Source organism: Thamnophis elegans, chromosome 1, assembly GCF_009769535.1.
Source record: "Thamnophis elegans isolate rThaEle1 chromosome 1, rThaEle1.pri, whole genome shotgun sequence".
Classification (NCBI taxonomy): Eukaryota; Metazoa; Chordata; class Lepidosauria; order Squamata; family Colubridae; genus Thamnophis; species Thamnophis elegans.
This window is the reverse complement of record NC_045541.1, coordinates 53,449,452-53,476,346: the sequence shown is the minus strand read 5'-3', so window position 1 is coordinate 53,476,346 and position 26,895 is coordinate 53,449,452. Positions and strand designations below refer to the sequence as shown.

The following is a 26,895-nucleotide window of genomic DNA, read 5'->3' as shown; positions in this document are numbered from 1 at the left end:
CCAGCCTTCCTCCCCCAAGATCAAATACAACCCTACTATGGCCCTCAATGAAATTGAGTTTGACACCCCTGCACTATGTGATCACAATTTGCAACTTTCCACTGGCTTCCCCGTTTACTTTGCTTGTGGGAAGCTGACTGGAAAACTTGCGAAGGGTGATCACATAATCACAGGATGCTGTGACCATCATAAATGCATGATGGTTGCCAAACAATCAAATCACAATCATGTGACACAAGGATGCAGCAATGGTCATAAGTGTGAGAACCAGTTGCAAGTCCCTTTTTTCAGTGCTGATGTAACTTTGAACAAGTGATTGTTAAGCGAGGAGTACTTCTATGGCAAATAAATTTTAGAAATAAAGAATAAATCTCATAATTAGGAAGAAATAACAATATTAATAAAATTTGAAGAATATTGCAAAAGACAAATATTCAGATAATAAATGCAGTGACTAATGGGCCGTATCAAGGCTTCTAATCCAAGAAGTGTATAGTATTTGGTCTACTGAGAAGACCTAAGGACTTTTGTATGATCTTTAATTAAATTTAGTCTCAATTGTGGAGGTGCTACCTAGGTAGCCAATTTAAAGATTGAATTATTTTAAATTTGATTTGATTGATTGATTTTATTAAGTTTGTATGCCGCCCTATTCCCGAGAGATTCAGGGCGGCTAACAATAAAAAGGGAGGGGATACAAAAAATAAAATAAAAAACAACAATTTAAAATTCTACAACAGCCTTAACCTCGAATGGGGCTGGATAGTTCAACAGCTCCAGGCCTGCCGGAACAGCCAGGTCTTAACTGCTTTGCGGAAGGCCGGAAGGGTAGTAAGGGTCCGGATCTCCATGGGGAGATTGTTCCAGAGGGCCGGAGCAGCCATAGAGAAGGCCCTCCCCCGAAGAGTCGCCAGCCGACATTGGCCGGCAGATGGAATTCGGAGGAGGCCTAGTCTGTGGGATCTAATAGGTCTTTGGGAGGTGACTGGCAGGAGGCGGTCTCTCAATTTCATCACAGTTGGTTATTTGATATATCACGGTTTTAAATTTCATTGTTGTGTTTTACGAGGTAGTTCTAAAAGAGAACTTATCATTTAAGTGTCTTAAATATAAGCGCAAAGTCAACTTTTCGATATATTTTGGATTTATCCATCAATAAACATTAGAATTCATTGATGCTGTAGCCCGAGACAGCTATATGAGTGAGATCATACAGCATCACCCTGCCTTGAGATATGGTCTACATCTTGTATATATGAGTTCAGATGTCTCATAATGTGTATAAGAGGCAGAGCTACATTGCAATCAACATCTGATCCTATTGATGTGTACAGCTGGGAGAGTGAAACTCTTAAGTTTAGGAAATTAAATTATAAATTTCAATTGAAATATAATCGTTAGATATAAATGGTTTACTGAGTTTTGTAAACTATGTTCATAAGCCTTACATGCTTGCTTGGATAGGGCCAATACATTCTGTCCTTACATTTCTAGACTGCTAAATTGGATAGTAATGCATAATTCAAATCCACATCTTTTCAATGCCAATATAAAAATCTGTACAAGTACTACTAGCACATTGTGATCATATTGAAGAAGTAATAAACTTAGTTGATTTATCCAGCTAGTCTGATTATATGGAGACCTCAAGGATGCTCTTAGGGACACTCTTATTAACAATATTTTGAAAGCAAACATCAGCAGTGGTTATAATAAAGTTTCTAATCTTGGAATTGGTTACCCATTTTGGTTGCACTTTTAAATGTAGGAATTTTAAGTGTGGGAAGCTTCAGTAAGAAGTGTTTGAGCACTAGTTGATAACAAATGATCCATTTGTTTATAGCTTTTTAATTGAGGATGAATGATAACAACCAGATCACAAACTATTTGGCAGTACTATCAAATGGCTTCAATAGTTGTTGTAATTTTACTAAAATATGTGGAGTAAAGATTCTTGATCTCATCTTTTTTATTTTCTCTTTTGGTTTTAAGGAACTGAAAAGACTTCTTAAGAAAGAAGATAAACCTGTTCTGCTGATGTTCTATGCTCCTTGTGAGTAATACAATATTTTTTAAAATTTGGCAGCCCGCTTACTGATATTTGTGTACCTCTGTTAAATTATTCCATTTGTTCATAGAGAACTGACAGCACACATTCACTATCTGCTCATTTACTCTGCATTTGATATTCTTCATTCCTCAGTTTTTATTCCGGAATTCACCACAAACATAGCAGTATAGCATAAAATATTTCAAATGATGTTTTTTTACTCTGCTAAAATTATGCAAAAAGTTCAGGTGGATTTTGCACATTTATTTCAAGTGTTCAATGTGTTTAGACTATTCTTAGATATAGTAAACTTTCTTCAAATATCCATTTGCTCCTGCTATAATTTAAGGATCTGCAGTTATGTTGTCCTGCTATCGTTTTTAAAATTGCTTGGTCATGTCAAGAGAATAATACCCTGTCCCAACCAGCAATCATTTTAAAAGAGAAACACATCAAAAATAAATACTATGATACCTTGGAGAGCTCCCTGCAACAGCAGTAGCTATTCAGTAGATTTCTTTTCTAATCTCTGCCTTCTCAAGTGTGAAGCAATGCCTGCCACACCCCTGTTCCTCCAGTAAAAATACACCAACATTGTTCCTGCCAATTTATCAAGTAACAGCCAACCTAAGATTATCTCAGCTGCCTACGTAAATTAGCGTATGTAATCTAAACTGCCTATATGAATTAGAGACCATCTGGAAATTTCAGAGTTTGGGGCTAAATTAGGAAGTTGGGAAAAAAATATAGAAAAAAACCTCCCAGTGGTGAGCTACAGCTGTAAGGCTGATAAAATACTGCATGGATGCTGTCACCAGTAGACAAACTCAATTGGTGGGCATATTTGTCTTTTTAATGTAGGTATATTTGTGCCTTATGGTGTGTTGAATAATCTACTTTACTATTGCTGGCCATATGGACATCTTTTCTTCAGTTGGCTGATAGTCTCCATGAGGAATAAAGGCTTTTCATTGTGTGTGATGCAGGCATGTCAAAAACATATCACAGAATTCATTTCCTTAACTCTGATCCTAATGACACCAAACATCCTGCCTCTCTTTGTTATAGTATCTCATGATGTAACAAGGGACCAAAACTATCGAGGAAACTTTTATCAGGAGGAGACAAAACCCTTATGAATCTTCATTCCCAATTATAATCAAGATAAATAAGTGGCAACCAAACTAATCTCCATTTTTATTCAACGTAAGCCTGAAGGTTAAAGCCTCAGCTTCATCTTCCCTAGGAAAAGGATTGAACATATGTTTCATGATTCTATCAGCCTATTTTTTTTTAGAAAAACTGAGAGTCTGTTTCATAATATTCTTTAATCAAAGTAACTCACATTCTTGAATTGCAAATATCGAAGAAATGAATTCTTTCTATATCTCCTTTTTGAAAGTTATATGGTATTGACAGGAAGTCTGGGGCTTCAGGATATATTGAAATGATAATCTCACTTGAATTTCTTTCATAGCCATACATGAAATTGGCAAAGTCACAACAAGTAATGGTAATGTTTTCCCTGACTACATTGGTGCTACTACTTAACACACACCAGGTTTCTGCCTCCAATCTTGTACTATAGTTCTGTTGCATGGTTTAAGGTAAAGGTTCCCCTCACACATATGTGCTAGTCGTTCCTGACTCTAGGGGGGGGGCGTGCTCATCTCCATTTCAAAGCCAAAGAGCCAAAGGTGGTCCCTATTTTTCTACTTGCATTTTACATGTTTTCGAACTGCTAGGTTGGCAGAAGCTGGGATAAGAAATGGCAGCTCACTCGGTTAGGCGGCACTAGGGATTCAAACCGCCGAAACCACCAACCTTTCTGATCAACAAGCTCAGTATCTTAGCCACTGAGCCACCACGTCCCTCCTGTTGCATGTTTAGGAAACATATCAATTTTACATTAACAAGGACAGTCATTATGTCCAACTTCTGGACTAAGAATGATAGGAATTGCATTCTACACACACCTGGAAGCTTGGCAAAAGCTGCTTTACATTTCAGTAACATAAACGCCTGTCAATGAGATCTCTCCATTTTATCAGTGCATATCACTTATATTCTGCTAACAAGGGCTGAATTACCCCATGTACTGAACAGGTAACTTTGTTAAGTTCCAGAAATGAATTTGTAGCAAAGGGGGGCGGGGGGGGGGCGGGGAGAGAGAAGTATGCAATGGAGTTGTAACAAATCTGACAGTGAATGCATAACTATTAAATATATATGTGGTGTTCCTCAGTAAAAATACTTTGCATTGTTATCATGATGCTGCATAATATATTTACATTGCTCCTCAAGAAGCTATTTACCTGCAAGGGTTGATTTTACCTTGTCATGGCTGAATACAGTGGCATTCTAGCCATTTACCAAGAGAGCCAGGAACTAGCAGAATGAAAAATAGTTCATGTTATTGAATATATGGGGAATTGTGTTGGATATGTGTGGAATGGTGTTGTTTTACAATGCCATGTAAAAAGTGAAAACCCACAATTTTTCCTTAAGGTGATAAGCTCTTAAATAATCCTTTCGGTATACTGTTTATTTCTAGGATGTAGCATATTTGTCTTTCATGCATATTTACTCTTCAATACTGTTCTCTGAAACTTCTGCAGGCTCTTTGTAAATTTTAGATGTAACTCAGAAAAGCCTGACTGTTTCCTGGTTCACAGCATGTGTTGCAATTGACCGCTGTTTTTATGTTGGTTGAAGTTATAATGTTTGCTTGTCTTATAAATAATTCCTTCAGGCTATGATATTGAAAAGCCTTCTTCTTTTTAGCAAATAACTTATTTTCTACTATGAATTACTTTCTTACGAAGTATATCTGAGTCATTCAGTTTGGGCATTCCCCTAAGCCGGTTTCACCAGCATAGTTTTATAACTCATTTCTATATTGTTCTTTGGATATGTTCAAAACGTATTTTGGGGGAGGGGAGAATCTCTCCTCCCAAGTATTTTTAGGTTCTGCTGTTTCTGATTCTGCAATGGTGTTAAATGGAAAGCTGTTGGATCCATTGTTAAATGGAATACTGCATCCAGTTCTGGACATCAATATACAAAACAGATGTTGAGATCTTAGAAAGAGTTCAGAGAAGAGCAATAAAGATGAAAGTCTGGAAGCTAAGTCGTAAGATGAACAATTTAGGAACTGGGTATGTCTAGTCCAGTGTTAGCAAACCTTTTCGGCACCAAGTGCTGAAATGGGAGCGTGTGCAAGGAAGAGCACCAGAAACCAGAAGCTCTGCTCCTCAGCATGCAGGCACGGAGCGCTGGAAACCAGAACAGCAGTTCCCCAGTGCACGTGTGCATGCCAGGAGCTGAGTTTCTGGTTTCCAGCGCGCACATGCACACTGGTCCCTGGTCTTCCACTTTCTGGCATGCATGCATGCATGAAGACAGGTGGCTGGCGCATATGCGTGCCTAGAAACAAGAAGAGCAATGGGTAATGCCTGGAGAGATGGCTCTCTGTGCCAGAAGTTCGCCATCATGGGTCTAACTAAAGAAGAACTAGGGGTGATATAATGGCAGTCTTTCAGTATGTCTGTCACAGAGAAGAAGGGGTCAACCTATTCTCCAAAACACCCGAGGGCAGGACAAGAAGTAACTGGTGGAAGGTCGTTAAAGAGAGATCCAACATAGAGAAATTTCCTGACAGTGAGAGCAATCAGTGAAACTACAGTACTTACCTGCAGAAGTTGTGGGTTCTCCATCATTGGAGATTTTTTAAAAGATTGGACAGGCTTTGTCCAGAATGGTATAGGTCCGCTGCTTGAGCAGAGGGTTGGACTGAACAGTGATGGCGAAATGTTTTCTAAAGGTGTGCCAAAATTGCACACTGCATGCTGCCCCCCTGCGCAATGCGTGCATGACATCCCCTGTGCATGTGCAGGGGGACTTTTGCCCTCCCCAGGCTCCGGAGGCTTTCCTGAAGCCTGGGAAGATGAAAATGGCCTCCCCCGGCCCTCAGAAGGCAAAAAAGAAGTACACCGAGCTGAGGGCTGCTGTGCGGCCAAATATGGCTCCGGCATCATGGGACTAGAAGATCTCCAAGGTTCCTTCCAACCGTATTATTCTATGTTCTAAGACTTAAGTGAAATAGATCTCCATGAAACAGATGCTTCTGTGGGAAGGATGGATTTTACTTTTGCAGCACTGATATCATAGTAATAAAAAACAAGATGGAAGTGATGCCAAGAGCTGGGGGTGTGTGAATTATCTTTCTCCCTTTTGCCTGCATTAGCTTCCATCTTGTTGTATAAAAGTTTGTTAAGTTGACTTCTTTCATGCTAAAGAATTTTTTATCACCACAAAATAGGAAGACTGGATTGGATCCAACCCAATGAAGTGATTGTTTTACGTGAAATGCTGGTGAAATTCTATGGCTTTATTTAACATGGACCAATTTAGATCTTAATCGCCAGGTTTTCATCTCCAAAAGTTGAATTTAATTCACCTATCATTAAAAACAGAACACTAATTTTATTTTCCTAGATTTTAGGAGTATTGTCTTCTCCTTCAGACTATTTATCTATATATAACCAGCAGTTTCGAACAAGTGCAGCCAAATGACTTGCTTTGCCTCCTCTTTTAATGAAAGATCTGTCTTCAGATGCTTTTCCTAATGGAGAGCCTTCTTTGAAGGTTGCTGCTCCTTTGTAATCAAAGTAACACTGGGACCACAGTACTGTTTTTGTGCTGAATATGATGAAAAATGCTTCAGCTAAATTCCTTTTTAATCAAATAAGCTTTGAGAACTCATGAGTGACCCTGTTGCTTAGGCATGGAGTCAGCAGATTGAAATAGGAACAAGAAGATATGTGTGCGCGCAAACGCACAATATATACAGAGAAAGGAAATTGTAATTATACAGCAAACATTAACAAGATGAATAGACTGGAGCAAACAGATCGATAGTATATTAAAATAGCATAAATATGGCTAATACAAATAATGGTTCTGAAAATAAATCCTATGCATCCATGACTTCCAACTGCCTAATTGATTTTGAGCCTACGGGTTTTTTTTTTTTTTAAGGTCTTGTATATATTTGCTATTAGTCCAGAAATTCTGCTTTTATGAACCAATTGTGTATCACTAGGTAGATGAAGTTCACCGTGTTTTTGTACCAATGGGGTGCAGGTGAAATGAATAGCCTCTCTGGTCTTACTTCCTGCTCAGTAGTTCCTCCTCCAGAATATAAAACTATCATAGCAGATTGAGAATTGTCTCTCATAGCTAGCATTTTCTGACCATATCAGTATTGGACCGTTTCCAGGCTAAACATTTTAAAACTTTATCAGTAAAAAAGTAGATCCCATGCCAGAGCCTTGTCTAGTTTGCTTGTCTAATGACTTTAACCTTATCTTATATTTAAAATTATATCTGGGAGGAAGTCGGACTTTTGCTTTCTAAAGGTTACATCTTCTCTGGGACTGACTTTATTGCAACTTCAAATATCCCCTTAGTAACCTAATCATAAGACATTTCTGTAGCTGAACAACTGTCCAAAACTCCTCTAATCTTCTAATTCCAAACTGGAAGGAAAAATAGAAAACTACAAGGGATTTCTATAAAGGTATTTTTAAATCAATAAAACTGACCATGAATATATTCACCATAGTCCAGTACATTATACTATATAAATCTGCAGCTTTCTAGAGTTAGTGTTAGCAGAATTGATCTCAGATTGCCCTATTTTTGGAGGCAACCCCACTACTCAAATCAAAAGGTGTAATTTCTTAAAGAAATAGGAAGATAACCCAACAGTTTTCACAAGTAGTTCGGCTGTTGGTTTATTGATCATTATTTTTACACATTGATACAACAGTGACATAAATTACTATTGTAATATTCTAAGAAGCTAATTGAAACAGTAATAATTACAGTTTTGGAAATAGTTCTGGCTGAAAAACTAGTGCAATAGTTAAAAGCTTTGAAAATTGCTACAATTAAGGATAAATGTATTCAAATATGACCACCAATACTAATTGCCTTAGCAATGTTTTTCTGTACTCGTTACTTTCATCTGTCCAAATGTTATTTTGAATAGAAATACTGAAGAAGGATGATGTTTGTATTTCTCTGCAAGTTCACATGTTCATTAACCATCTATGTGGGTGTTAGGGCTGTGCAAGACCTTGAATTTCCTTTTAAAACGTTTTCTAAAAATGTCCAGACACAAATGAAACTTTTGGTTTGCAACTCTTTAAAGTTGCTGTAGCAGCTTGAAGAGGCCTGTCATGCAAGTCTCTGAAAAGATATAGCTACTTTAAAAAGTTGCAGATAGGTGCTACATTAAGGTGACCAGACGTCCCGCTTCCGGCGGGACAGTCACGCTTCCGGCGGGACAGTCACGCTTTCCAATAATTTGTCCCGTGTCCCGCATCATTTTTAAAAAGTTCCTATTTTTGGCAAGTAAATTTTGGCAAGTAAATACATCGTTTGCTGGACAAGGACTGCAGTCTCTGTATTCTGCAGAATGGCCCTGGAATCGTGAACGAAACCTCCTCCAGCTAATCGCAAATGGAGATGAATGCTGCCCTATCAGTCAATGCTTGCTGGCTTGGAGGCATCACCGCATAGCCTGGCATCCATCACGCATTGATGACATAGGCGGTCGCGCACGTGGAAAGTAAACACCGTGCAGCATTTCCAACTACCTTTGCTTGCCGGACACAGACTGCAGTCTGCAGAGCGGCCGCACAATCGCGATTGAAACCCCCTCCAGCTAAACAGGTGCAGCAGGGCAGCAAAGTGATTAGGTTGAGGGCTTGTGGTGGCTTCCTGGAGCAATTATTTAGAGGGAACATTGCCCACAGCTGCCTTCGCACAAGTTTAAGAGGGCTAAATTTGTCTCGTTGGGTGGGGGGGAGGGAGGGATTGGCCGAAACTCGCTGAAAGAAAGTTCCATGTCTTTCTGACCCGTGTGATTAATTCAGCCTCTGAGATAAATGTATTGTGTTAAAGCAGCTGACTTCCCTTCCTCTCCATCATCCGTGCCTCGATTAACACATAAAAGCCCACAAGGGGTGGGGCTGGTGGTTGCGAACCAAGAATGAATTAACTAAGCCAAGCGACCTCTCCGCAACGAGGTAGAAAGCGAAGGCAGGAGACTCACTGCCGCCATTTCTCTCAAGGCTACCCATCTGAGGCTCGCATTGGCAAATCCAGGGCGGTGCGGCAGCGATCCTAACTCCCACCTACATTGCCCACAGCTGCCTTCCTTCGCCCAAGTTTAAGAGGGCTAAATTTGCCTCGTTGGGTGAGGGGGAGGGAGTGATTGGCTGAAACTCATTGAAAGTAAGTTCCATGTCTTTCTGACCCGTGTGGATTAATTCAGCCTCTGAGATAAACGTATTGTGTTGCGAACCAAAAACGAGCTAACCTAAGCTGAGCGTGGGTTGCTCCGCAGAGAGCAACCCACGCTCAAGAGAAACGGCAGCAGTGAGCCTCCTGAATTGGAATGAAACTCTGAATTGTTGAAATAAAATCCTCTGATGAACTCTAGCCAATATGAAGATGGAGACTTGCAGGGTGCGAAAATTCCAGGTCGGCAAGGCAGCAGCATACAGCAAACTCTTTTAAAGATTGCTGGTGCTTACTAGATCATTTTTACAACTCAAATATAGTAAGGTGGTCTTAACATATCGCATGAACAGCAGGTTCGCGGCAGTATTATATGCCTGTGGATTGGAATACATGACATTAAGTTTAGAATTGTTTGATTTAGTTATGCAACTAAGTATATTTTCCACTGGTAATTTATAATGTCTTCTAGAGTCATCCCGTAATAAATTTGAAAGATCAGTAATGAGTATGGGTTTATATTTCTTCAAAATTGGGTGGATGGCCCTGAAGGCTTATAATTCGTTAGTGAGGAAATGAACTTAATCTTTGAGCTTTAATCCTCCCTTCATTCAAAAGCTCAAGCAATGAACTTTGAACTCCCTTCTAATTTTCCTGCAGCATCCACCCTGCAGGGTAGGTTGGAATGAAAGAAAGTTAATGCACCCCCATCCTAACGGAGGCTAGAGATTCTCAATATTTGAAGGGATACAAGTAGTGTTACCTGAGGTTCTAAATAAAACTTTTACTAAACCAGAGAATTATGAACAATAATTCTCAATGATTCTGATTATGAACAATAATTCTCAACAATACTGAAAATGATATCAGAGAATGTTTTCAGATTCCTGTTGGTTTTCATTAGAGACATAGTCTTTCAACAATGCCATGATTTTATCCTTTATTTTAGGTTATTCTTAGCTCAGGTTTTAAGTGTTTTTAGCTTATTAATAATGGTATGCTAAAATGCTATGCACACATTCATAGAAAATCATTAAAAATGATGTTTTTCTTTATAGTGCTATTGTTTAATCATACTTTTAAGCTTCTTTGACGGAAATAATTATATTGATTGATTGAAGGCTAAGAAATGGATAATAGATCCAATATACAGAGTTTTAATTTTTGGCCCTAAAAATATTGTCACTGAGGATGACAGGTCTAGTAGAAATTTCTTCATCATTGCTATTGGCCTCAAGTAGCAAATAATTAAACATAGTTTTTAATGTACTTAGTTAGCCATCTGCTTTTACATTACATAGTATCAGTTTCAAGAATGCATGCATTCCTGAAAACTTGTAACAAACTTGTTGAAGGGCCTATGAAATATTTTCTAGTTTAATGTAGAATAAGTATTCTTAATAAAAGGAAAAGTCATTTTTTATTTAATCAATTGCATGCCTTTTTATAATCTCATTAATTAACTAAACTGGAAATAAATCTTTTTTGCTAGAGTTTTAAAATGAAAAAAACTTAACATTTTGTTGCTATATTTTAATCAGATTTTGCCAAATGAATTATATAATGGTTCCTCATGTCTCTGTAATTTTCTAAGTTTCATCCAGAAGTACCACAGAATCTGCATTTTCAGCAGAATGATGCTAACGCTAATAAAACATCCGATTTTTGGTGAAAGGATGGAAAGAGGAAGGAAGGGAAGGGGAAGAGAGATCAAAGAGCATAAAGACAGAAGGTAGATAGGCAAGAGGAAGGAGAAAGAATGGAAGGGAGGAAGGCTAGAAGGAAGAAGAGGGAGGGAAGGAAGGAAGGAAGGAAGGAAGGTGAAGGAGGAAGGAAGGAAGGGGTACTTCCACTTGTAGGCCTGGGACTGAATGCAGGAGGAGTCTCTCCATAGATCAGCTGCTCCTCTGATCATGGTCTATGAAAATGTTACTGCCTGCCTGATGCAAATTTAGACAGACGGTGCTTTGGGCTGCCCTCAAATCCCCCCCTTTACTCCTCCCCCTGTAGAATTCAGCCCCTGAGTTTTACCTTTGAGGGGCACCTAAAGGTCATGTGTGGTTATGGCGGATGGCAGCTGGAGGTTGAGAGGGATTGGGGGCTTTTGTCCGCCTGTGGAGTTCTCCCATTGACAGGATGGGATGTTTGGCATGAAAGGGGATCCAGGCACAATCTCACCTGTTTCCAAGTAAAAGTTGCCTTTGCAATTGCTACCGGTAATCCTCGACTTACGACCAGGATTGAGCCCCCAATTCTGGTGCTAAGGGAGACGTTTTGTTAAATGAATTTTGCCGCATTTTGCGACCTTTATTACCACGTTAATTTGAATCATGGTGGTGGTTAAGTCAGGAACATGGCTGTTAAGTGAATCTGGCTGCTCTCCATTGGGAAAGGTGACCAGACATCCTGATTTTGGCGGACAGTCCTGATTTTAACAATTTGTCCCACGTCCCACGGCATTTAAAAAAGTCCCATTTTCTAAAAAAAAAAAATTAATCAACCCCCCCCCCCAGTCAATGGTGTCCCTCTTTACCAATGTTAAAATCTGGTCACCTTATGCTACATTAATACCCCATGCACTCTAAATTGGTTTTTCTAAAAACAATTCATTCAGTGAATTGCTGTTGGTACACTATGCCCAAGTTTCTAATCATTTTTTCACTTCCATTTGGAATTAATCTAAGAAAGGTAATATTATAAAATAGTTTTTGATTGCTGAACACTTGGGTATAAAAGGTCAGGAGAAATGCTTAACTCAGGAATAATTTTGGCAAGTGAGGAATAACTTTATGCATTTCAAAACGTATACACACAAAGTATGAGAGCCAGTGTGGTGTATTGGTTAAGGTGCAAGACTAGGTCACCCGTTGAACAGGGAAGTTGCAAAATATTTATGAATGTGCACTAGACTCATTGGTAGAGTAGGATTATTGTGACCATATTTTCATGGACAAAAATAAAGGACAAACCTGAAAAAGGGGCAAATCTGAAAAGGTTCATAAGAAAAAATATATTTAATGTTTGTAACTTGTTTACAAAGAAAAATAAAGAGACCGAGGAATCAAAATTAAGGGAAAGAGGAAGGAAAAGAAAAAAAAAAAAAATAAAGAAGGAAAAACTTACAAAAATATATTTAATAAAAATAATATCAAATAATATTGAAGATTATTTTTTTAAAGCAACTCTATTTCCATAATTTTATGACAAAGTAAATTGTGAATTAAGTCGTACTATTTGTATAATACTAGGGCTCCATGGCTAAGACACTGAGCTTGTCAATCAGAAGGTCAGCTGTTCGAATCCCTAGCGCTGCAAAATGGAATGAGCTCCTGTTACTTGTCCCAGCTTCTGCCAACCTAGCAGGTCGAAAGCACATAATAAATGCAAGTAGAGAAATAGGGACCACTTTGGTGGGAAGGTAACAGTGCCCGATGCGCCTTCGGCGTTTAGTTATGCCGGCCACATGACCACAGAGATGTCTTTGGACAGTAATGGCTCTTCGGCTTAGAAACGGAGATGAGCACAGCCCCCTAGAGTTGGAAGCAACTAACACGCATGTGCGGGGGGAACTTTATCTTTACCTATTTGTACAATAAAATGTAAATGCCCAGAATAAAGGACAAAAGTGCGTTTTTGAAAAGTAAATAAATCTAAAGGATACCTTTGTGAAAAAATGTGCTTTAGAATAATGGACTTACAGTCACTATAATTATGATCCATGACCATTAATGAAAAGTCCTTCATTCTGCAATCACACGCATGCATGTTGCATGGAGGAACTTTGTTCATTCAGTTTGCTTTGTAGATAAATTGAAGAATAATTATTTCTTCCCTTATATCTTGTATTAGGGTGTGGAGTTTGCAAAAGAATGATGCCAGCTTTCCAACAAGCATCCACCGAACTGAAGGGCATGTATGTGAAAAGTCTTGTAAGACGTTTTTGGGTTTTTAATTACTTCATTAATAAAAGTTAAGCTGCTTTATTGGTATGTTTTTAATATGTAATAGTTACTGAATATAAAACATGCTTAAATATGGTAACAGAAATGTTACCATATTTATATTAATCCTCTGGGAACATTTACTTCAAAGTATCAATTTAGAACAGGTTTCCATGGGATCTCGTTATACCTGAACATAAAGTCAAAATTAAATTTCCCATCTGGCTATTTTATATTCCAGGGAAGGTTACTTTGAATTGAAAGTGATGGAGTACCATGAAATCAAGTGTTTCCAATTCTCCCTCCTGTTGTATTTAATCACGTTTATATTCTCCCTTTCTTCTGGGAGGTAGGCAGTTCTTCAGAAGTAGCACACTGGGAAAATTTAGGCTGAATGGGAGTGACTGGCTTCAAGACCATTGTTTAGGGAATTAGTGTCAGATTGATATTTGTAGAGAGTCTTGGACTGGCCTGTCCATCTCTGTTGCCTGTATTGTTAGATGATTGCATTTGTAACTCTGGTTGCTGGTTGAGTCTGTCCATGATTTTTCAGGGAATTTGCATACATTTGTTTTTCTTGTGCCAATGTGCTATATATGGTGAAAAGACTTGCAAAAAGACTTAAAGTTGTTTTTTGTCATAAGCAATATATTAATTGCTTGCTTTCAAGAGTGCACTGAAATATGTAGATAAAAATATATAGTGTCTTCAAAATAGCTTTCATTGAGTATGCATGATCCAAGTTTAGGGCCCATTGCTCATAGCTTACAAAATGTAGAGGCTATTTAATATTGCAGGAAGACTGGTAATGCAAAATCTTCTTCAGATGTAAAATTATTAAAGACTATGTCCTGAATTGATAAGTCACACAAAGTAATGTTAGCCATATATGCCAGAAAATTCAAGAGTTTATATTATCTTTGTTAGGGCAATGATGGTAGAATTGTCAATAACATGATTCAACATAAAAGGAAGGTAATTTTATATACAGTGCATTCAGCAAGTATTCAGACTCCCTTCACTTTTGTCAATTTTGTTATGCTGAAACTGATTCTACAGTTGTTGAAATTCATTTTTTTTCTCATTAATCTGCACTCAATACCCCCTAATGACCAAGTGGAAACAGAATTTTAGAAATGTTTGTAAATGTATTAAAAAGAAATAAATTTATTAAAAAGAAAAAACCCTGAAATATCAAGTGGCATAAGTATTCAGACCCTTTGCAACAACACTTATAGCTTAGATGCCTTCCATTTCTCTTGATTGTTACTGACACGTTTCTACACCTTAATTAGAGTCCACCTATGGTTAAGCTTGGGACGTGGTGGCTCAGTGGCTAAGACGCTGAGCTTGTTGATCAGAAGGTCAGCAGTTCAGTGGTTCAAATCCCTAGAACCGCATAATGGAGTGAGCTCATGTTACTTGTTCCAGTTTCTGCTAATCTAGCAGTTTGAAAGCATGTAAAAATGCAAGTAGAAAAATAGGGACCACTTTGGTGGGAAGGTAACAGCGTTCCATGAGCCTTCAGCATTTAGTCATGCCTGCCACATGATCTTTGGACAGTGCTGGCTTTTCGGTTTTGAAACGGAGATGAGCACTGTCCCCTAGAGTCGGGAACGACTAGCACATATGTGCAAGGGGGGAACCTTTACCTTATGGTTAAACTGAATGGAGCAAAGTACAGGGATATCCTCAATGAAAACCTGTTCCTCAGCGCTCAGGACCTCGTTCACTTTCCACCATGACAATGATCCTAAGCTCACAGCCAAGATAACACAAAAGTGGCTTAGGGACAACTCTGGTCACTTTCCCAGTCCACCGTGAGGTTCCACTTTTTTAATCACGACAACCCCAATATCATCGCCTGTGCCATTTTGGAGAGCACGAAGAGACAATATCTGATTTGTACAACCCCAAAAAATGGCTCAGCCAGAGCCCTGACTTGAACCATATTGAACATCTCTGGAGGGACCTGAAAATGGCTGTCCACCGATGGTCGCCATCCAATCTGACTGAATTTAAGAGGATTTGCAAGTTAGAATGGCAGAAAATACCCCAATCCAAGTGTGCACAGTTTGTCACATCATGTCCCAAAGGACTCGAGTTTATAATTGCTGCCAAATTGCTTCAACAAAGTACTCAGTGAAGGATCTGAATACTTATGTTAATCTGATTTTTTTTAAAAAATACATTTACAGACATTTCTAAAATTCCGTTTTCACTTTGGGATTATGGGGTACCAAGTGTAGATTAATGAGGGGAAAAAGTGAATTTCAATGACTGTAGAATCAGGCTGCAGCATAACAAAATTGTCAAAAGTGAAGGGGGCAGAATACTTTCTGAATACACTGTATATCCTTCATCTAGAGTTTCATTCTGTGATGTTTCATTGACCGGATAATGCCACCCACATTGATCTTTTAAAAAACAATTGGAAATTTCCTTTAGCTTTCTTAATTAAAAATACCAATCCAAAATCCTTTCTAGTGTCCTGTTTTGGATTTTCATTTACAAAAGGATTTCCCCTGATGAATAATTCTGGAGACTTCAGAGGCTTTTCTAATTAGCTTAAAGATATTGAATTAATATGGATTTTGGTTGCTTTTAATATGTTCAGCATGGCAACATTTGCTCTTTATGTGACACACAATATGAAGTGGTTCAGGTTAATTAAAGAAGATTTATAAGTCTGTAGCCTCATTAAGTTTCCCGCTTCTTTTCCTGTGTGGCTAAAGATAATAATTTTGAAAACCAGTTTTTAAAACAAATATTGAAAAACTGTGATTAGAAAAATACAAGGAGCAAATAATAGAAGATGCTAGCAGAACGTGGCATAATCCTTTGGGAGCAAAAGATAGCAGGACCAAATATAATGCACCTAAACACCTCTTGACAGAAGAAAATGGCCCTTTGTTTGCCATCAGTGGAGTTTCACAGATGTCTTCCAAAGGGCATTTCTAAGAGATCCAAAAATCTTTAAAGTCTTTTCTGATGTCCTGGCTGTCTGATGTCAGAAACAAAGGATGTGATCTTGAATGTGGTGAAATAGTGTTAATAATTGGATAAATCAATTGACTGCACAGGTCAGAGCCCTCCATATATTATTGAACTTCAGTACCAACCAACTCTAACCAGTATATTCTATTAGGAAGTACAATAGGAACCCAATAATATTTGGAAAGCCAATTTTGATTCCTCTTGATGTCTGCTTTGGTAGCTGCATTGTTAGTACTGATTATTGCACCCATTGATCATTTTCTTCAATTATAATTAAACCTATTAATATCTGTATATCACTCCATTGCACTTTCGAAACTTCAGCATTTGTAGAGGTTCTGGTTATGTGGTGAAGGGAAAACCCCAGCTTCTTCTTGAAAAAGCCACATCAGCAGTGCATGAATGTTTGCCGATTCAGTGCCTGCTGAGTATCAAGACTATTCTGAAAAGAAGGGGAAGAAGATATGTAGGGAACAGAGAAAAAAGATGATCAGCCAAAAGCTCAGATTATCTGTTAGAAGGCATGAACAAACAAACTCCCCCACCCTTCTACACTGACTGGACTTGAATCAACTTATTGCCCAGACAGAGAAGAGAGGTGATTTTTTGAGCTGGACACCTAAGAGAAGGGGGAAGTGTGGGGACTACACAAGAAAGGTGCTGCTGATGCATCCCTATCTGAGGCTGGTGAGCCCATTGTTGGTGAGAGAGCTTGTTGTGGACTCAGAAAGTCCTCGACTGATTGGCTAAGGCGCGGCTTGGCTAAGCGCGGGCCGCTAGGGGGCGCTTATTGGCTTTCCCCTGCTTGACAGCTCCATATAAATAGCTGTCAAGCAGGGAAGGTGCTGAATCGCCTGTAAATAGTTCTGACCTGTATAAACACTTTCTGTGTTTCTCCAGTCCTGGCTCCTGCCTCGTCCTTCCCGCTGATCCTCTAAACTGGCGACGAGGATGGATCACGGCGATTCCACTGATCGGTGACCTAGGACGAACGAGAAGATCGTCAGCAGCGAGGCTGTGAAGTCTGCGAAGCTTCCATCGAGTTTCTTTCGCCCTCCCGCTTCGCCTCACGCCTCACGAATCGAATGGCAGCTCTGCCTCAATTCGCTCTGTTTGGGATCTCCGGCGAGTCGTGGGCCAGGTTCCTGGAGGTGCTTGAGTGCTTACTTAATAGCCTCAAAAATCACACCTGCCGCCTGAGAAGTGCAGCTTTTTCCTCAGCTGCTGTGGTCCGGCCATGTTCGCTTCCGCTAGAGCCCTGGATTCGCCTCGGCCGGTCTACCAGTTAAGCTGGGAGACATTGATGGCCAAATTAAAGAACCACTATGGTCCACTCCCTCGCGGATCACCTGCCACTATGCCTTCTGCCAATGCGTGCAGAAACCGGCAGAGTCTGTAGTCGTTGCGCATAGCAGCCATCCAGTGCGAATTTGGCGGACCTGGACGATAATCTGGTGGAGCAATTCATCTGCGGCATTAAGGACCCTCGCCTCAGGACGCCGTCTGTTGGCACGGCTGGAGGTCACCCTGCAGCAAGCCGTGGACAAAGCCAGAGCCTCTGAGCTCTCGGCTGACATGCAGAGGGTTCAACCGCCTCCTCCTCCTCCTCCTGCTCATGCCTGCCTCATAGACAAGCTCGTGCCGCTTGATGAGCCTGACTACGATCAAGATGCCCTGCTCCGCGCTCAGCCTAGGCGCCTCCCAACTCAACCTGGCCTGGCCGTTTCTACATGTGTGGGCTGCGGGGTAATCATAGCCGTTCCGCTTGCCCCTTTAAGGCCTCCATCTGCCACCGTTGCGGCAAGAAATGGCACCTGGCGCAGGTCTACTGCACCTCATTACCAGCACCCTCCTTCCTGCAGCTCCCTGCCGCTCCGCAGCCTCAACCACGCCGCCAACTGGATCGTCGGCCTCTGCGGCAGGCTGAAGACTGCTACGCGGTGTCCCTGCCCAAAGACCTTGGGGAGACTGTCAGCCAGGACCACGGCAGGAATGAAGACGATCTCTGCAGCCCTTCGCCTGGAAGGTCAGCCCTGCAGGATGGAAGTGGACTCTGGCTTCTCACGTTCCCTGCTCTCCTGGTCTGCCTTCACCCAGTTGTGCCCCCAAATCAGCCGTGACCAGCTGATGCGGCTGGCACCTCCCTAAGAGACTACCAGGGGACTCTCATTCCCACCCTGGGCTGTTTCCCTATCTGGGTTGACTATGGCAACTTCCATGGCCGTCTACTTGTATTAATTGTGCAAAAGGCCTTGCCTGCCATGTTAGGATTAGATTGGTTCCCTCCCCTGGGTTAACTATTGAGGGGCTTCATGGAGTGGTTGGCTCCGCCCCCACTTTGGAGGACATCCTCTCCGAATTTGCGGACGTCTTCGATGGCCAGCTGGGGACTTACAAGGGGACTCCCCATCTCCCTCAACCTCGACCCCCAGGTTGCACCATTTAGACTGAAGGCTCGCAGGGTGCCTTTTGCCTTGAGGCCTAAGGTTGATGCTGAGTTAGATAAGTTGTTGGCGCAGGGTGTCCTGGAGCCCGTCGACCACTCCCGATGGGAGACCTCAATTGTGGTCCCTGTCAAGGCCGACAGATCCATCAGGATCTGCGCCAACTACAAGTCAACAATCAACCTCGGCCTCCAGGCAAAACCCCTATCCAATCCCTGTGGTGCAGCACATGCTCCATTCATTGGGGTGGGGCTGCACCTTTGCCAAACTGGATATGGCGCAGGCCTACCAGCAGCTCCCAGTGGATGACGAGGCGGCAGCCGCCCAGACCATCGTGACCCATCATGGGGCTTTCCATTGTCGCCGCCTCCAATTTGGCGTCTCCGTGACCCCGGGGATCTTCCAGAGCCTCATGGAGCGCCTGCTCCATGGGCTCCCCGGTGTGGTTCCGTACCTTGATGATGTTCTGATCGCTGCCAACAGCCGCTCAGAACTCATCGAAGTACTCAGGAAGATCCTCCTCCATTTCAAGGGCGCGGGCTTAAATTGAAGCGCAGCAAATGTTCCTTTGCTGTGCCAAGGGTGGAGTTCTTGGGCTTCATGATTGACACCCAAGGGATCCACCCTACTCAGGAACGCCCCCACTCCTTCCTCCAAGGCGGAGCTGCAGGCGTTCCTGTGGCCTTCTAAATTTTTACGCACCATTTGTGCTGCACAAGGCGTCACTAAGTCGAGCCTCTGCATCAGTTGCTCGACCCGATCTGCGGCCTGGCACTGGGGCAGCCGCAAAGCGCATGCCCCAGTGCCAAGCTGTCAAAGACATGCTTACATCAGTGGCTGTCTTAGTCCAGTACAGTGACAAGCTGACGCTGACGTGTGATGCCTCCTCCTACAGTCTGGGGGCAGTTTCTGAGCCATGTCCTCCCGAATGGCTCGGAGGCCCACGTGCTTTCTATTCCCGGACACTGTCCTCCATGGCGCTCAACTACATCCAGATCGACAAGGAGGCTCTGGCTGCAGTGTCCAGGATTAAGAAATTCCATGATTACCTCTATGGGTGGCATTGTACTCTTGTCACGGACCATAAGCCTCTCCTTGGGCTTCTGGCCAGCGACAGGCCGACCCCTCCTATCCTTTCTCAAGGATTACCTGTTGACGGAGTTTCTGGTGGTGTACTCCTACATGCTGCAGTACCGTCCTGGCAAGCAGCTGGGGCATGCTGATGCCCTTAGCCGCTGCCCCCTTCCTGACACCGACCCCTCCCCGGTGCCATCCCTCTCTGCCCTCTACATTGCTTCCCTGGATTTCCCTCTCACCGCCTCCGATGTGGCGGGCTCACACTCTGGTCGATCCCGTCTTGTCCCAGGTGAGCTCCTGGGTTCTCCGGGGTTGGCCTCTTGGGAAGGTGCCTAAAGAGTTGGAGATCAGGCCTCAAATTGCTGCTACTGGAACAAATTATCTATAGGATAGGCTCTTCCCCCCACCCCAAAAAACCCCCATTAACTTGAGTTCTCCTTTTTTTTACTGCTGTGGCTCCAAAGAATCTTGTTTTTTGCTTTCAAACCTTGTACTCAAGGGATAGAATAATTCAAGTTCCCTTCAACTTTGCAAAAGCAGTTATATGTTAGCCATCTCCATACCTCTCTATCTAAAATGGTCTCTGGTACAGGATAGATTTCTTTAATCTGATCCTGTTTTGAGATGGTAGTGTTTAAATCTGTAATATGTTACTCTTCAGATGCACTGAATATCAACACCTGATCATTTTTTAGCCATGATAGAGTTGAGCCCCAGGTTGTAAGAGGCTCCTGTAACAATCACAGTTTTCCATTGTTTGCGAATCATCAGAAGCTTTTTCTGAAAAGTGTGGTGATTAAGGTTAGACAAGGTCTAGGAAGAGCCTCTCTCAAGTCCATCTTTCAGCTGTGGAAGTTTACTGGATGACTTTGAGCAAGTCATTTCTTCTCAGACTACCTACCTCACCATGTTTTATTGTGAGGGAAAATATTCAATACTTTTATTTTGGCCAAGTGTGATTAGACACAGAAGGAATTTGTCTCCAGCACAGAAACTCTGAATGTACATGCAAAGCAACAGAGTAATAATAATCATAATATGATACCAATAAGAGGGGACAGTAGAGAAGATGAGAAGATAATGCTACAGCCATAAAACATGGGTAAATATACTTAGACATAAAACAATACTGTGAGGATTAGGTGTTCAGCAGAATGAGTGATGGCAATGAGGGAAAAAACTGTCCCTGAACTCAGGAGTGTAATTAGGAGGAGAAATTGCTATGTACGAGTGAAACTCGAAAAATTAGAATATCGTGCAAAGTTCATTTATTTCAGTAATGCTACTTAAAGGTGAAACTAATTATGAGATAGACTCATTACATGCAATGCAAGATAGTTCAAGCCGTGATTTGTCATAATTGTGATGATTATGGCGTACAGCTCATGAAAACCCCAAATCCACCATCTCAGAAAATTAGAATATTACATGCAATCAATAAAACAAGGATTGTACATAGAACAATATTGGAGTATCTTGCTTTGCATGTAATGAGTCTTATCTCATATATTAGTTTCACTTTTTAAGTTGCATTACTGAATAAATGAACTTTTGCATGATATTCTAATTTTTGAGTTTCACCTGTTTGTAAATTGAGCTCCTCAAGGAAAGACTGTATATAAACCAACCAATCAAATAAATAAAAATAAAAAATAAAACAGGAAAAATCATCACCTTCCTCTGTGTGAAATGGTATTCAGATCATTCTGTATTTATGTGGCTAGCACAATAGTTCCTAATCTATTGTAAAATAATAGTATTGCTTCAATTGTATTGTAGATACTCCTCAACTATTATGACCGGTGGTTTCAATTCTAAGTTTTTGTGCTTATAAGTTGAGTCATCATGTGACTGGATCTGATCTTACATCCATTTTTACAGTGGCTGTAAGTCACGTCACGGAGATCATTAAGTGAATTCAGCTTTCTCAGTGGCCATTTTGTAAATTGTGATCATGTGACCACAGGATGCCAAATGCCCGAATTGCAATTACCTGACCATGGAAGGTGTTGTGATGGATTGTTGTATAGTTGTAAGTGTAAATTTAAGTCATAAGACCATTCTTTTGGAGGTTGCCTTAATTTCGAATCTTTGCTAAACAAATAGTCATAAATTGGGAACTACCTGTACTACATAACTGAGACCAGTACTTGAAGCAGAATTTAATTGTCTGAAAAAGAAAAGTAAATCAGATAATTTGCTAAAGAAAAAAGGCTTGCCTTTTTTGAAGAAAGTTGCAACATTCAAATTTTGAAAGACTAAGTGAAGCATGAAGAGGTTTTACACAGGTAAAACCAGGCAAGTGGAGCAAATTCAGATATATTTGTGCATATTTAATTTTTGTTTTAAATATAGAGAAAAATTCAAGGATTCAACAATCCTCCCATATATGCAAAAATTAATTGATTCCGTTCTGTTTTAAGATGAGACAGCTAGAAAATGTGTAGATAATGACAGTACTGACAGTACTCAGTATCTCTGCTTTTATTTTCTAAGTCAGAATTCTTTTATAGGGTATGTGCTTACAATTACAGCCTTGATACCAATTGGATATTTTGTTGCTTTTATAGATAATAAGTTTTATAAATCAGCCCAATGGGTTTTATAGGGTTTAAGCCTATAATTGTTGTCCTATCTTACATTTATCATTTACCTATAAGAACATGGATATTTTCCCTTTTAATTTGCACAAAGTCACAGTCTGTAATAAATTTTATTCTGTTCAGCTTCTCCTTTCCTATTTTTGTCTTGCCACGGCACTTTACCAAAAGATAATTAGCACCTGGGAAGAAATTGAGTCAGGTTTCTTCAAATTAGTTTTCCGAGGAAGACTTTTGATGTGTAACATTTCATTAAACATGGATAACTGGACTGTTCAGCAGCAGACTAGAGGCAGTACTAATGTTATAAAAGGGCAAAGATTTGCAAAATACAGTTTTTTTCCAGTCATTGGCATATAAATGTCCAGTTGAAAATTTAACACTTCCTCATAAAAATATAAACTCTCCTCTGAGAAAAATTCATAAAAACAGAGATTTCTGAAGCATTCTTTTGCTACTCCTAAAAGCGGAATTACCTATGTCAAAAATTGCCCAGTGATTTGCTACACCATGCTTTTCCTTGTCCTTAAATTTCTGGTGGAAACATCAGAGAGAGAGAGAGAGAGAGAGATTGACAAGGTGTTGCTTTTAAAACAGCAACAGCAGCAGGTCTGTAAATAAACAAACCTAGTCTTCTGGTATTTAGACTAATAAGAATAATTGTGGGATTATAACTGGTTGTGAGATCTATAGAATTTAGTCAAAAGAGGTGGGGGGGGGGTGCCTTTACCCCCATGGTAACTTGATACATTGTTGTTTCTGAACTGAAATTTAAATGAAGACCTCAAAAGATAGCTCTGCAGCAATGATGGGTGGGAAGAGAGAAAGGAGAGGGAGGGAAGGGGAGTGGGGGTGGGGCGAAAGGAAGGAAGGAGGGAAGGAAAGAAAGAAAAAGAAAGGGAAGTAAAGAAAGAAAGAAAGAGAAGAAGAAAGGAAGGAAGGAAGGAAATATGTGAAAACAACTTTCGTGGTCTATACTAGCGAGATGAAAATGGTGGATGTAGGAGTTTTCCTATTAATCTATGTGACATTGTTTAAAGTAGGTGTTGAGCATCCAGAATAGTCGATAAAGAAAAGACTTATGTGTGCTCTTAAACATTTTTCAAGGTTCCTGGGTAACAGCTGACCTTCTTTGGATGATCTACTTTAACATTTCATACCAGCTCTGAGCACATTTGGCCTCAGCAGTTCCTCATTTGGGAAACTGGCATTAAATTCTGCTGCAGCATTTTATGTGGAACAGAGAAATCCTCTTCTTGGATGAGGGACAAGTAGGGGAGATAGATTAATTCCATGCTGCTAAAGGGATTTAAGCCTTCACTGGTATTAATCAGAAGTTAATCTTTTCAGTTGTATCTTCAGCAACTAGCCACTGTTGGGATAAAGCAGCAAGACTACTTGGATCAGAGAGAAGCAGCCCTGTCTCATTATAGTTTCATTTAAAAGTGCTTGGGGCTTTGGAGGAGCAGAAAGATATATTATTTCACATAGAGGATCTCAAGTTACAAATTCGGGATCTAAGAGCCTCTTTTTAGTTTTGCTTGTGCCAAGGAGTGAAGAGAAAATTCTGAATTCTCCTCCTTTTTTTTAAATTAAAAAAGTGCCTTATACCTGAACAGCTACTACTAGTATAGTTGTTATTGAAGTTCCAAAGATATCCTAGTGATACAATTTCCAACAAATATGAATTGCCAAGGTATTTTCACTTGCTCAAGATTGTTTTTAAGGCATTCTTATCTGGAATGTAACATATTCATGCAGTCTACATTAAGATTTCCTCTATATTTCCTGAACATTTGTCACATCTACAAAATTAGTAGAATTGTGTGCAAATAATGTGCTTTTCTGGGATTTGGTAGGATCTGTTTCTCTTCATGTATGAAGTTAATAAATAGATTGTTTCTACTCACTTTGGTTTAGCTAGCTTTCGCAAATTAATATGCAAATTATTACATAGTCTGGCCTGACTATCCTGTTCTAGATTGTTGGTAAACAATTTACCTTGCCCAAAACCTTTACTTGCCATAGGAGACACAACAACCAAGGGATCTTTAAAAACCTAATAGAGAAAAAATATTAAATTAAAAGAAAAAAAAATGCAAATTTAATTTCTGCAAAAGTTTTTTCCCCCAGTGTCATAGTTATTCTCATATATTTAGAGAAATATTCAGAAGATTAGAGATCTTTACAATCCAATGTGGTCAAGATTATAAAATATATATTTTACTGTTCATGCTACTAATTTAATCCAGGATGATATGCATGGAATTCTCCCCTGATTGCCTTTGTAGCAATCTTGTAAATAGCTTAGTGGTTGTGGTGTGATTTGTGTTACAAAGCTTTGGCAGAGCTTTAGATATGATTTCAATTGTCCCTGGTCATCTCCAACCATCAACCACTATGAAATCATATATGTTCTCAGAAGTCTTTCACACAGTTATGGACTCTAAATATGTTAGACATGATGGCAGATGTGAGCAACATGCTTACATCATAAGGAAATTGCTATCAAATAACCTTTTACTGTATAATTGCAGTATCACCTGTAGGACTTATTAAACTTCCTCTGTTATGTCCTTAGCACCACAGTAAACTTAAGACTTACTACATGACTGTGATTGATAGAAAGGAATATATTAACAGAATGACATTTAACAGACTTTTAAATAATAATTTGCCCAGGAATTATTGATTAATTGCTAGCACTGACACTATGGCAAGAATAAAAGAGGAGAGCTGAAATACTAATTGTGTGATGTCTGTTTTAAATTGATCTCCAAGTTATGCACACAGTAGCATACTTTATTATTTAGACAGTTTCTCCACATTATGCATACGTTTGCTACCATATTAAATGGTGGAATAGGGGATAATCTCTAGATGTTGCTGAACTACAACTCCCAGCTGCCTTATCACAAAAACTCTGTTTGGGGCTGCTGAGAATTGTAACTTTCGGGGACCCCAGATTCTACAATTATGTTCTCTGAGGCACAATTCATTGTTCTTCATAAATACAGCAGCAAGCCACAGCATGTAAAAATAGCTAAAATTTTATTGAACATCTATAAGCCCATTAAGGAATGAATCAGAAGATATGTAAGTGGGATGATTCCCTTGGTTTTTAGGTGGGAGTTGCTAGCAACTACTGGTTCTTTTCAAGTATTATTTTCCTGCAATTAATGGTGGGTTTTCAAGTTTTGGAAGAGCTGATTTTCATTCTGTCATTGCAGGTACTTGCAGGGATGAATGTCTACTCATCTGAATTCGAAAAAATAAAAGAAGAATACAATGTCCGGGGATATCCAACAATATGCTACTTTGAGTCAGTCTCTACTTAATCTGCACATAAATATTGCATATAATTGCATATCTATATTTATCCTTGTATCCCAACACCTCTCTGTTTCACTGCTTTTACAGAAAGGGGAAATTCCTGTTTAATTTTGAAAACTATGGTGCCTACAGCAAGGACATTGGAGAATGGCTGCAAAAGTGAGTTTTTAGTTGACATCTCCATCTTTGAGAAGGACTTTTTTTGATGAGCATTAGGGGGGAATCCAAAGCCTATATAACAATATAATTATGAGTTAATGAGTTAAAGCTAAACCTGAGGTCTCATTTACTTTAATTTGTCACACTTTCTATTTTGCATGTGTTAATTACAACTCTCCATTATCTTTTACTGAGCATTGATTTCATTTAAGCTTTAATTGTGAGGAAAAATCACTTTTTTGCCAGTTTCTCCTTTGTATCTCAACTGGGATATATTGTCCAACAGTTCTGACTGCCTCTGCATGTCTCTTTTCTCTTGGCTAGTGGGGACAAAATTAACGATGTACATGCAATAATCAACCCAGAGAACAGTGGCATTTTTATCCTCAGAACTGTTAGATCAGTCTTGAATTCTTGTAATACATTCCTTTTTTTCAGAGCCAATAATGCAATAATGCATCTTAGGCATTTGACAAGGAACAAAATGATGCAATCAGGAATATATACAGTATATTCATTGCCGAAAGCATCTTAGAGGAAGCACAGCATAGGTAGAAACATTACAAAGTGGAGATACAGGAAAATATGCAAGGGTCTCATAGAAAGTTGTATACCAATTATTTGCCTGTGCTAATAGTGCAGGTATCTCTATGCCATGATACTCCTAAGAAAATTTGTTTTTTTTCTGTATAATATTTGAGCATGTGGAATCCAGAAATGATTCAAATATATTCATGTATTTGATCTTCTGCCAGACTTGCCTGGCCATTATTTGTTCTGAAAGCGAATTGAGACAGTGTACTCTTTTAAGGATTTAGATTGATATATTGTGTTAGGAGAACATGAGTCAGTGATGATTTGCCATTGGGGGGAAGTGTGTTTTAAGTAAGTGCTTAAAGTTTCTTTGAGAATAAGGGATTTTGTTTTCCGTCTGTTATCTGAGTTACCCTAATAATAGCTGTCAAAAGAGGATAACTGTCACA

General features: G+C 39.9%; 1 protein-coding gene across 1 annotated transcript in view; it reads left to right on the top strand.

The window, feature by feature from the left end:
- The window catches only part of PDIA5 (protein disulfide isomerase family A member 5), a 280,958-nt gene that overhangs the window by 132,133 nt on the left and 121,930 nt on the right, over nucleotides 1-26,895 (top strand). The window contains exons 7-10 of the mRNA XM_032217106.1: nucleotides 1,993-2,053; nucleotides 13,211-13,278; nucleotides 25,651-25,742; nucleotides 25,841-25,912. Of these exons, the coding sequence (XP_032072997.1) occupies nucleotides 1,993-2,053; nucleotides 13,211-13,278; nucleotides 25,651-25,742; nucleotides 25,841-25,912 (293 nt within the window). The remainder of the gene's footprint in view (nucleotides 1-1,992; nucleotides 2,054-13,210; nucleotides 13,279-25,650; nucleotides 25,743-25,840; nucleotides 25,913-26,895) is intronic.